At 30.6% G+C, this 13,639-nt stretch overlaps 1 protein-coding gene across 1 annotated transcript in view; it reads right to left on the reverse strand.

Moving 5' to 3' along the window:
• The window catches only part of LOC118205588 (nose resistant to fluoxetine protein 6-like), a 59,822-nt gene extending 46,285 nt beyond the window's left edge, over positions 1 to 13,537 (reverse strand). Inside the window, exons 1-5 of the mRNA XM_085816803.1 lie at positions 12,604 to 13,537; positions 7,665 to 7,879; positions 7,292 to 7,406; positions 1,144 to 1,240; positions 721 to 821 (exon numbers count right to left, since the gene is read on the reverse strand). Of these exons, the coding sequence (XP_085672929.1) occupies positions 721 to 821; positions 1,144 to 1,240; positions 7,292 to 7,406; positions 7,665 to 7,879; positions 12,604 to 12,931 (856 nt within the window). The 5' untranslated portion in view covers positions 12,932 to 13,537. The remainder of the gene's footprint in view (positions 1 to 720; positions 822 to 1,143; positions 1,241 to 7,291; positions 7,407 to 7,664; positions 7,880 to 12,603) is intronic.
• Positions 13,538 to 13,639: the final 102 nt, after the last annotated feature.

Here is a 13,639-nt window from a genome sequence, read left to right on the forward strand (position 1 = left end):
ATTTTCGTTCGTTGTTTAAAAGCCGCCTAATTTACAATTCTAGGGAAAGCGATGAGAGAAATACAGAAAAAAAATACAGCAATGAAAGATACAGGACAATCGAAACCTAAAATTGCCCAGTAATTAACAAAAATCTTGTAACACTTCCTCTAAAGTTGATTTCCAAGGAATGCTTTTCCACTGTTTTACTCAAATTATCATAGTAAAAATACATGAATTTATAATTACCTCTATATTTTCAGCTTTCAAATCAAATTATTTTAGCATCAGATTTCACAAACGATATTTCTAGAAGTTAATGCTAAAAGAATGCTTAAATTTTAGTGACTTACCTTTTCAGTAACTAAAATTATATTGTTTACTTTTTTCCCCCAATTCTTGGAGAAACAAATTATTTTTACGTGTTAGTGATATTTTATATCCTCAAAACTGTATTTATATTATTATTAGATTTTATATCAACATTTTGCTTTTGATTTCTAATATCTAGTTTCTTAATATTATATTTTAATATTATATATTATCTCTTTTATAATGAATTATCTTAATATTATCTCTTTTATAATGATTTAAGTAAAGTTGACAGTATTCTTCTGGGGAAGATGAAATGACTATAAGTGAATAGTTGAATGCGTAGCAGTGATACCTTTGCGTTGGAGATACACATATTTCATATAGGTCAAAAACATGATAAATTTCTATTTTTTTAGAACCACATACTTAATTTTTCTTTGTATAATTCGTCTTCTGACATCAGTCTCAGTATCACGTCTGTCACGGTGGCAGTGATTCCCAAAAAGACTATCACAGATAGAACACATCTATAAAAATATATAAAACAGCAGAATCATAAATAATTGCTTAAACGTTAACGTAAACATTATTAAACCAATTTATATATTAAATGAAATCTGTTTCGTCCATTTAAAGTATTGACGAATTCACTTCAAATATTTTTAAATAACAACTTTTCAGCAATTCTTTATTAGTTTAAAAATTTGCTGTTCACGATACTAATTAAGGAAGGAAAATTTACCGGCAGTGTTTTTTACTATTACAGTGAACGATATGGTTAACTTTTTATACGATAATCATAATACCTGATACATTAAAAATATATAAAAATAGAATATTCTTACTTACATTATGATTATTTCGCTTTTGCTAAACATTATTTTTTCTTCTTTTGATTCGCAGTGTGGCACCTTGACATCAAACTCTATTCCAATCATTTCCATCACTGTTGAAAAGAAAGAATTATTCAGCTCAGTATTTGGCAGCTTTTTACGAAAATGTTGTCTATAACTAAGAAATACGTATAACGAAGGATGTATTATAAAAATGCCGAGAAACCTATGTTTTTTATTAAAAATTCTGTTGACAGATAAAAATAAAAGGATCGCTCTTGAATGTTAGTTATATACGTTATACAAGCCAAAACCTAATAAACCACGAACATCACATGCAAAATATTTCAGTATTTTATGCAATTAGTATACATATTTTGTTTTGAAACATGGCATCAGCTTTACCAGTGTCGTAGAGGTTTTGACTTCATAAGTGTAACTGATCGCTAAGATGATAAAACCTCTAAGCATTCCGCTCGCTTACAAATCCTGATAAAAGAGTTGTCTTCATGAGCTTTTCGTATATTTTCCCATATGTAATTCTAACATGAGCCAGTTTTCCTTTGAAATCCTTCACTAATGCATCCCTCCCCTCAGACAGATATCCCTAGTATACCTTGTCGTAATCCAATCAGTCAAACAATCTGTCGTTCAGATGAAAAGATAACTCATGCATGTTTGAGAATGCTTTCTTTTTTTATGAATTTTCATTTGAACACTGAGCAGGAATAATATCTTTGGATTAATTGCACATTTGTTAAATTAAGGATAGTGACCATATAGGGTCAAATGGCATTTTTGTTTTTGAGCCGAAGAGGTTAAAAATGTGTAGTGCCTTCGCCAGTATTCGAACTCTGCGCCATATTGGACCATAAGGCACGCGTTAATGAGGGTGATAAACTTTATTAACCGTATCATAAATAATGTTTCTTCTACGTTGTACCGGTGTTCGTCCGTGGGCTGATTTCAACTATGTTGCGGATATTATTTTGCTCTTTCACGTGCATAGCTGCAGGATATAATCATGTACAATATTCAAATGATGTGGAACAACGTTTCTCAAACATTTCTCTAAATGGGGATCTTTTTTTATAAATTAGAATGCTGTAAATTAGAATTCCCGCCCCCCCAATGGCGGACCCAAACCGTTCACAGACATTGCCATTACTAAGGCCAGAAGCAGTGGTCACTTTATTATGAAGGCTCCTAACAGGTGGGCCTCCAGATAAGTACAACCATTGTTTCTCCGGGATACGAACCCGGGCCTTTTGGTATCGCAGTCGACTTCCCTAACCAGTGTGACGTCTGGGCAGCATAAATTAGAAAGTTATAAATTAGAATGATCACCTTAATTTTATCCGCTTCCAAAGTAATTTTTTTAGCATAAACTACTATCAATTTACTAACGCTTTTAAAATGCAATTAATTAAAACCCATTTAATTTTACATTGGTATTAAGTTAACAGAAGAAAATTTATATTTGTTTTCGATAATTTAAAGCCGTTATGGAGTTCGGATATTTTTTTTTTATTTTATTAATTAAAAATTAAATAAAAGCCTGCCGATTTATGCAGAACTGTTCTACGTTTGGATGAATGTTGAAAAGACAATCACAAACAAACGCTTTAAATATTTGTTTTTAAATGCTAAGATTGGGAATTCTGTTGGTAGAGTAATCAGCAATAAATTTCATGAAATGTCAATCTTTTAGGAGAAAAAGGGATAGGCGTTTTCCATGTGTACATTCCACAGTCTGAGATTTTCTTCTATAGTATATGCAGTTTGTTTCAATTTTATTTTTAGTCCAAAGGGATTTGAATCCCGAAGGACTATTAGTTTCGTTTTGGCATTTTGCGTCGGACTCATAAATGTCGGTTCACTTTTCAAACTGTTGCCATAAAATGTTAGAGTCCTGCATTATATTTGAAGAAATTAAATAATGAAAATCTGCGTAAATGTATGTATATTTCTCGTATTGTGATAAAACGACGGTACATAGAGTCATCGAATTTTGAATAACGTAATCCTCCAACGAATATGAGCATGTGGAAGACCAAATTTGAAATTTGAAATTTGTTTTATGATCGATTTCCTATTTTTTAAAACTTTGACGAATTTTTGATTAACAAACTCAAGGATTTCAGAGCGAGCAATGGCAACGTTGTGCAGAAAAAACATTTTTATCTCCAGCGCGTGAGTCTCTGTATCGGAAATTCTAAAGATATGCTCGTTTTAAAACTATTTTGCGATATTGCTGTTGCACTGGATCTTATGGTTTAAGTGCGAGGAACATGATATTTAATAAAGAAAGGTAACACACAAAATGTTAAAAAACGCCCCTTTGGACGTAATTTAAAATCTGAAACATTTCAGATTTTTTTTTTTTTTTTTTTTTGTCTTTTTTTTAGAAAACTAGCAGTACCACTAGGTCAGGCATGGGGAAACGACTGTAATCCGCAGACCACAGATCTAGAAAAGCAGATATCGCGTGTAGCGCAAGTGTATGCAAATGATCTAAAAGAGACATCAACAGACTAGAACACAAACTGAAGGTTTGGTAATTGCGTAAAAAAAGGATACAATGCTCAAAAACGAACCTTGACATGTCTGATTTCCAGAAGTTCATTGTGAGTTAATTTCGCAAGACTACCAAACCGCTGATAGTTATTCAGAATGTTACTAATGCTCAGTGCCTGACAATTCAAGGAAAAATAAAGTAGCTGATAATGACGAAGTGTTAGTTGATACTATCAATAACAAACGCGTTTTGAAAAGCTAAAAGTGAGAAAGGAGAGTATCGCGATAGGCAATTACATTTCCTGATTAGCGGGGAATATTTAAGAAAGAATCAAAGTCACTATAATCGGAAAATATTGCTTTTAAAGTATATGCATGTGAAATATTGCATCACAGCGTTCTCTTTGCAGAAGTGGTTATAGTTGAAGGATTACGAATTTCACAACAAATTTAAATCAAAGCAACTATTGTTTTATTCTCATGCATGGAGAAGGGCTTTCTTATACTTCTAAAAGAGACACAGCGGACAAAAATTTCATAAGTCCGATCATTGACATCTTATCAATGATATCTTATTTTGGTGTTTCACGTTTTAGAAACTTTAATTAAAAACTATAATTTTAGATGTGGGAATAATAATGATGTACTTAAAATCTTTTGGTTTAGTCATGGTGTGCCCTTACACTTTAGATTCTTATTCAGTATTCAATTCAGTTCTTATGAATTGAAAGAAGAATGAAAATAACTGGTTTACTAATGCTAAATATACCATTCCGTCAGTCTACCAGATATAACTGATATTTAAAAAGTGAGAATTCATAATACTCAATTGCTAAACATAAGTTTTTTATGTGAGAGGGGGCGATTCAAATTCTAAAATTCTATGCCGATCGTGCTGGAGATTTTGAAAAATCCCTTCAAGGCAATTACAGCTGTACGAACGAAACATAACGAAAGTATCATCAACAGACTAGTTGTACATCATTACATCCTGGTACTTTTGGTAATAGCATTTTCCAGCTGATGTTTACCTAACCTTAACAGGAAACCTAAAGGTCACTTGAAAACTGAGAAAACATCTGCTGAAACATATTAAGCTTTTTCACATAACTGGGCCAAACCGTGTTGCGATTTGTTAAATTTTACCTGAATTTAAAAACTATTTTCTCTAAGAAGCGTTTTCAGTGATGGTTTTGCATTCAGATGTACTTTTTAAAATTTTACAGAAGCAAAACCTTGATATTTCTTACTGTGAAAAACTACAATATATGCTTGCATCACACAGAAATGATTTTGAAGGAACATGGAAAATGCCAGCCCACAAGAGACGAATGAATTGTCAGCAAAAGGATGTATGTTGACAAATGAGAAATCAGACGACTTTGAGATTTTAAGTAACATCAAATACCCTAAAAATTTAGTTAATCAATTATCCCACAAATATCCTAACAATTTAGTTAATCAAATATCCTAACAATTTAGTTAATAAAATGTCCCAAAGATCTGGTTCCCTTAATAAACCTGAATTTATGATCCTTCTGAATGAAGAGAACTTAAATTCTCACAACAATTCTGATTTTTTCGAAATACTGCTAAATGAGTAAAGCGTTAGCCAATACTGCAGACAAACTGATTTTGTAAAGCTTAAAAATGAGATGATTGCTTAATATTCTTCTGGGTTTGAAAACGAACTTGCGCATGAACTAGTACCATATATGAATGGCAATAATATTCATTGCTTGATGAGTGAACCTTACAAATAATCTTAAGTCATTCTGTCAATACTATCTCCAGCTGCATAAGCGGAATGATAATTTTTAGCATTGACAAGAATTAATAATTATATCAGAGTGAAGCAGTCACTCTCACGAGGTTAAGCTCAATTAGCATAAACCGAGAAACAGCTCCTTCTAAAAGATGTCCCTCGTTTTATGAAGACGTTATTAAAGAATATACTACTCAAAATAAAAGGGCAGGATTCACGTTCAAATAATTTTAATTTTAAAGAGTGTAATCTAAGTGTTATTTCTAGACTATTGACTGCACCTTAAGCCCCCAGGTATAAACTGTTATTTCCATAAAATAAATAATATGTGTATCTTTTATATATTACTTTTATAAATATTATTCGATTGTATAATGCTCAGGTTAACCGATTACTGGTGAGTTTTAAATTTTTATAATTTATAATTTATAATTTTATTTAGTATGTGTTGTTATATAAATATATTATAACAAAGTATTCAGTCCCTATTCATTAATATAGAACGTTCTTTTTAATTTTCGTATTTAAGAGCATGTCCTTTACGAATAGATAGGATAAGCCCCAACTCAGACTCCAATATTTCAAGTTACCAATATTGCCAATAACCAAACTCAAGTTAATAACATTACCTGCTTGTAATACTGAGTTCTAATATCTCAAGATTGAATATTTTCATTGTTACATTCACGATAGAAACATGATTTATTTTAATCTGCATATGCTTTTAAAAATAAATAGATTTTGCTATATATATAACCTTTTTGACTAATTTAGCAATTTTTTCTTCCTTTTCATCTCTTTACCGTACATAAGCTTACAGAAGTACGTACATCCTGCGATATGTGTATGAAATATTTTCAACAGTGCGAAAAAGTATGCATCGATATACTTGAACTAAATATGTTTTCGGACTCCTAATTTCTGGTTAACTGAACTATATGATACATCTTAAACATAGCATCTTTCTCGGTGTTTCCAGTCTATTATATTAATGGTAAAGGAATAAATTTCTTTCACCAGTTAAAAGTTTCCTTAAATAGCGTGTGTCATCCAAAGTTACAGTGCTCGTCCACCTACGGCTCACCTGGTCAACGATTACATGAAAAGTGAGGATATTCTCCACATATATTGGCAGCCAGATCTTGCGACCTTAACTTTATACATCATGTCTGTACTTTCGTAGGAGAGCAATTTCGTTTTGATGTCCTCCTCTGAGAACCATCTCAGATTTGAAAACTGCCTTGCTGTTGCTGTAGGAGTGGGATCGACTGTCACAAGGATTCCTCAACTGCCTCCTGTCCAGCATGCCGTCACGCTGCTTGACCTGTTTAGCTGTGAGAGGGGACCAATCCCTATTAGACTCCTTTTCGGTTCGATATCGCAACGTGGGTTTCGGATATCCCTGCACTGTGAGCTTCACTGATAATCATGAATATATAAACTGAGTTTTGAATCGTACATCTCTTTCTCTGTTAAAAATGAATATTTATATCAAATGTCCATAAATTCTGCTCATAAATTATTCATAAATTTAACTTAGTGCGAATTCCCATAATTTTGCTACCTGTCCGTCATATCAAGAGAAAATATTTCAAAATTCAAAATTAAATATATGCTGAATATTAATTAAATCTCATAATAAGAATTTTTAAAATAATGGTGAACTTTTACGCTAATAGCTGTGCCTTCTTGTAATAATGTCCTCCAATGTATCAAGACTGAATAATTACATTATTTTTCAATTTGCAATTTAATTTGACAGTGAACACCAAATAAATCTTTTAGTTTGGTAACTGATCTCCTCATATCCCTTTTTATAACTTGAAGTTCGTGATTACGTCTATTATATGAATATGAATGAGTAACCAAGATTAATTCATACCTTGCTCAGCGATTTTTTGCACCTCCTCTGCTGAACATGTAGACGGTACGCAGACTGAAGAACGGAAGCTTAAATAATGATAGTAGTAAGCTTTCTTCATAAATTCACCTACTACCTAGAAGATGAAAAAAATATGATGCTGTCAGGTTAAAAAAGTGTTTTTGACTCTAACGTGTGATAATTTAGTCGAAATTACATCATTATGTAAACATACATAGAGATGTTTATTTTTAATATCTACCAATAATCAAATAAAATTTAATTCAAATTCTAGTATATTTTAATTATTATCATTATCATACATCAAGATAAAACTGATTTTAATTTAAATGATTTATCAGTATTGCATTGCAGTATAAAGGCCTGTTCTTACCAAACCGTCTCTCGTTGCATTAACGAATTCTGGAAGTTCATCATCAGCTGAAGTGAAAGGTCGTCTTTCTGGTACAGGAGGTGAAAATTTGACTGGGCAGTACTGACCTCGGAAATGATTCGGTACGTGAACATTTAAGCATTCTTCATAATCTCCAAGTGAATTTATATTCCCACTCATTACACCGTTTGGTATCTTTCCAGAGGCATCAATCACTGAAAAACACATAAATGCCACCATTTCTATAGAAAAATCCCAATGGAAATAGGTAATGATAGCTGCATAAGAGTGATATAGATTAAGGATTTTAATGTTGGCTTATGCTTATACTGTTTACAGCCTGTTAAATAGGGAGCAAGAGCCAATTATATATGATAACGCTCTTCCTCTTTTGATAACTATTTTGCAAATTATTCTCTTTTAATAACTATTTTGCAAATTATTATTAAATTCTGACTTTACAGTCTGAATTTAATTAAGAAAGAAAATTATTAAACCAAAAAAAAAAAAAAAAAGAAAGAAAGAAAGAAAGAAAAAGTGCATCTGAATTGAAATAGTTCAGCTAAAGGATTAAAACTAATAAGTTTTAAAAGATTCTAATTACAGTATACTTCAAATAAAATCCTGAAATAATTTAAAATTATCAAAAAATTTCAAATATATTTATAAGAATTAAATTTTAAGTTCATGCTTTAAGATGAAATAAGATAAAATTTAAGATGAAATAATACAAAACTGCAAAAATTATACTTCTGACACGCACTAAAATGATTTGCACTTTAACTTGCATATGAACAATGAATTTTGTTGCGCTTTAACCTTGATTCTTCAAGGTAATTCTTACGCAAGAAATATGCGCAGATAAATGTTTAGCCAGCAGCAAGTATCTTTGAAAACCAGTTTTAAGTCCACTTTTTATGTAAACACAAATATTTTATGAATTCCCAATACACATTTTATGACATTATAATTTCTAAATAAAAAGGCTTCATAAAATTATTTATGTCTTAGTAGAAATCTGGGTTTGAGAGTGCCAACCTGTTCATGATGCTTTAATGGTCAAAAGATAATGCTTTTTCGCAATTATTTATGCTCATGAACTTTGTTCACTTTTTAATAAAAATGTGCTTTTAATATATAACAGCCCACATTTAATTTTACTAAAATCTCATCAAACTAACTTCCATGATGAAAGGATTTTAAATCCACGTCCACTGTTATCTAAAATTAATATACTAACGCGAAGATATGAGACATAAAAAGAAAGTGGATAGGGAAATCTTTTTCCATGACATTTAACCTTTTGATAGTCTTCAAAACACAGCTGGCATTCCAGTTGATCAGAGCAGTGGGAGCAGACGAACACAGCTAGCATTAAAAATTTACGACTGAGATATATCCCCATTCGTGAATAATTATTTTGTTGCCAAACTAGGAAACAAAAATTTTTTATACTTAAGGTTAATACGTATGCGAATGACGTCATGATTTAAATTTAATGTAATATAATAAATTTTTATCAACACCAATAAAAGAATTAACTTGGCAATATATCGTGTCAATTATCCTAACCTGAAACAAAAACGTTGCCAACAGCAACTATTTATTTGAAATGCTGACATTAACGAAACATTTTCGACGTACACCGGACGTCACATGCAGTCGCATGCTTTCTTAGCTTCAGAATATGACCTTATATAATAATAATATATTTAATGTTTGGAAATGCTAATTTTATATCATATTTTGTAAAACTTACAAATTTTTGATTAACAAACTTTACGATTTTAAATGGCAGCACTTTTCGAAGTAAAATATTTTTATCTCCAGCACGCGAGACAATAATGAGGATGGTCGAAATGGCTTCCCACAAATTTTTGAAATCGGGGGAACTTTTTGAAATCGAAACTCTACTCACCACCGTTCTGGAGGAGATGATTTTACAAACAAACAAAGAAATAAAACAGACAGTCCTGTCCGTCTTTAAGGCACTGTTTTTCATCCATGTTAATTCATGTTTTCATGTTAATTCGGCTTCACCCCGGAATAAGAATGACCGCATCTTCCGATGTTCAGTTTTTGACTCGAAAAAGGAACTTTCATGGAAATGCTGGCACCTTTATACTCAGCAACACTGTTCTTGAGTAAATTTAGGGTACTACTATTACTAGCTGTAAAAAATCTCTTAAAAAGTACACGCAAGCTTATATAAATAAGATTAATTAATTTATGTTTACACCAGCATTTCATTGCATACGTGATCTCACATTACCTTCCTTAATGAAAAGTTGCTGAAAATAGTCCTTTATCTTATTTTAACGACTTTTACACAGCTGAAACGAATTCAAAATTAGCTTGGCATTGCTGACCATTAAGAATGCATAAATAATGTTCTGATTTAAAGCACTCATTGTGAACTAATCCATTTTACAATTTTTCAGATTACATTTTTCATTTTACAATTTCAAAAGATTGTTAAAAACGGCCTTTGCATATATTATTTTAATTATTACCAGAAATAAAGTTATTTACTATTTAATTTTAATATCAGAAATAAAAATTATTTAAATAAAAGACAAAAGAAGGAAAGCAGTGACTGAGGCTGAGTCTTCTTCTATATTTCTTTTACTGTCGTAATAATTACTGAATGTAGAGAAGCGTTTACTCTTGCTTATAAACTAATAATTATTTTGTCTACATTTTTAATATATTTGAAATGGGGTAAAATAAAACATTCTAAAAATTTATCAAGTCAATCAATTCCTGTTGTAGCTGTTGAAACTCTAATACAAAAGGTTTCCGACCTATTTAAAAATTATAGCTTATACACAGCGGAGCAAGTTCAAACAAAAAATGATAATGCAAAATATTATATTTTTTCTTTTAAACTTTTTAATTTATGTGCACTCTACTTTTGAAATAAAACTAAATGTTTGAAAGGCGTTTAGGAAAAACACGTCTAATATACTAAATTGGATTAATTCACTGCGATATCAGCATCTGAATGATCTATTATTGTCCGATTAGCACGCTATTTGTCGAAGTAACTAGAAGTGGTAATGATGCGTTCATAATGAAATACAGGAAATAACCATCATATACCAACAAAACAATCAAGAAAATTTAATCACTAGATGTTAAGAAACTATCAGGTTAAAACCTCTTTCGTGACTTTCGTTCATAAGGAAGTTAGATTAGGTTTAAATAAATAGATGTCACTCCATTTGTGGAAAAGATCTTTTCCTTTTTCTGATGGATAATTTAATTTGTTTTCACCTTCCGTGACATATTTTAACAAGAAGACCATAAAACACGTAGTTAAATTTTCATCTTTTTTTTTTTTTTCTTTTTTCTTTTTCAGAATGTTTTATTTAAAACTATCTATGAGACTTATATGCAAATCGTAACTTTTTCAATTTAAGACGCTTTATTTTTATAACTAACTTTTTTGTTCCTTTTCAATATCTCTGTTCGTAGTTTATATGCTGGGTGATTATTAATATTTAATATTTTTAGCAATTCCTTGAATTCATAATTTTGATAATTAATAAGAAAAATATTTTAAGGAAATTAAACGTGATATTAAGAATTAGCTGAAAAGTGAGTTTTAATAAGAAAGGAATAGCATCAAAAAATGATTTTAAAAATACTTAGCGTTCAATTCAAAAGAGATAGACAGAATTTTAAAATCATTCGAGAATTAGAGCTAATATATAGACCAAAAAATAGAGTAAATGCCATACGATTACTAATATGTTTCAAAAATAGAATTTTGGAAGAAATTGGTCTGCGCAACCTTGTTATGTGAGATTGAAACGTTTTACACATGCTTTAAAATTAACTCTTTGTTGCTGAAATATAGGGTTGTTTCAGTTCGGTGTCTCGGCATTAAAATTGCCTTTGCCTTTATTACATTTCCTTATTCAGAAGATTTATATACATTTCCTTATTCAGAAGATTTAAATTCACATCACCTCTTATACTAATATACTTTAGTCTCGCTAACAGAAAGTTATATTTGCTTTTTGCATGGTAATTATCAATAAGAAGCAATCTTTGTTCAGTGTTTTAGAATTAAAAATTGTCTTAATATATGTATGTATATATATGAACATTTAATCCTTCAAAACTAATGATCAAATAATTAATAGGTAATCACATTTCTGGTTAAAATAAAACAATAATTGAAATCTTTTTTTAATGACTAAAATTCGCTTTTTAGTTATCTTCATTACTAAGAATTTAAAGACTTAATCCTGAGCAATGTTTTTGATTTTCATTAACAAAATTATGTATTTTAGCTTAATATTTCAAATTTCACTTGGTCGTTTAAGAAATACGAGAAAAGAGCCAAGTAGTTTTTTCGTCTAATCCATTTTTCCGAACATTAAACGTACTTAGAAAAAATATGCTACAAGTTTTCATGCAACTTCGTAATTTCTCTATCATGGTAAAATTATTAAATTGGTTTTAAGTAAGTTTTAATACTTCAATAACGTTGTTAATATAATGCATTTCTTCTAATCTATAGACGATTTAAAGAATTATTATCATAGACAGACATAATATGTATTATCATCATATCTTGACGTTTCCATGTAAATGTAATATACTAAAATACTTGACAACAGTGGTAAATTTTGCAAAGCAAATAAGCCTAATGTTTTATACTTTTGAATTTCGTAACACTAATAGAGAAAATATTCTAATAAATGAAACTGGTTTGGAAATTATGTATTATAACTAGACTATGAAACAAAAAACTGCAAGTTAAAAATTATTTACTGAAGTACTTTTTGTGTTATTGAATGAAGTGGTTTAGGACAGACCTCATCTCAAAATAATGCATAGATTTGTTAAGTCAAATTGAAACATTTAGAGTCATTGCAAACTGAATGGGAATATGATAAGCAAAATATTTATGAAGACATATACTCACTTCTATATGCCCAAGTTTTAGTCTGTTTGATCCCATTTAGCATGGTCATTAGTCCTCGAGTGCATTTTGAAGACAAATTCAAATTCTCTGTTGCTCGCAAGGCATAAGGCAGAACATTTTTCACAAATGTTGCTGACATTTTTCTTACAACGTCTTCTACTTTTCTCCATTTCTTCACCGAAATGTGCACATCTTCTTTTAGTTCAGACGAGGAAGTAGTAGTATTTTCTAGGACAGTGGGCGTCGATGTAACATCGGACATAGATATACATGGTGCAAGACTTAAGACAATAAAAATAGCAAATAAATTTAAGTTCAGTATTCTCATTATTCAACTCTTTCTAACAAACTGCGTCAAGCGAATGCACCTATAAAATGGCAAGAATAAAATTCTATTTTCAGGAATTGCAGCTTACCGTGAGTTCGTTCAGATTTTTAAAATGCAATATTATTGTATAATATCTGCTAAGAAATTGTATGAATTGGCAAAATTTTATACAAATATGTAAAAATCATCTTCCGTGACGAAACTGTACAAACTGAAATAACCTTAACTTAATAAACTGAAGCCCTTATACATAAGTTTGCTAACATTAAAAAAAATGCTTTTAACAATAAAATAATAAAATCGATGTGAATTTAAAAAACGAATTGGAGTGCCAGTTAAATTCTGAGCAAACGGTACACTGAAGAAGTAAGTTTAGAAAACGCGTGATGGAAAATGAGTTACAGAAACAAAAATCCAAGCATTTTAACAGCAAGCGTTTAAAAAGGGGATGTCGCGTTTGTTAGTAACGGAGGGGGTATCGCGAGCGTCAATATTTTGAAACTTTTCATTGGCTGATCCCGTAGCTTCACGTCAGAGGATAGTGCCCGACCTTCTACTTTCCTGCATTTATAACTTTCACAACAATTTTACAACAACCGGCAAAGTCAAGGTACTGACTGCGTGAAGAAGCAAGCAAATTACCTAGCAGCGAACTGGTTCCTTTTTTTATATATATATCAAAATTCTTGTTAAACCGCTCTGCAAAAA

This window comes from Stegodyphus dumicola, chromosome 5 (assembly GCF_044657685.1).
Source record: "Stegodyphus dumicola isolate Sdum_Otavi_A_Nest chromosome 5, ASM4465768v1".
Taxonomy (NCBI): domain Eukaryota; kingdom Metazoa; phylum Arthropoda; class Arachnida; order Araneae; family Eresidae; genus Stegodyphus; species Stegodyphus dumicola.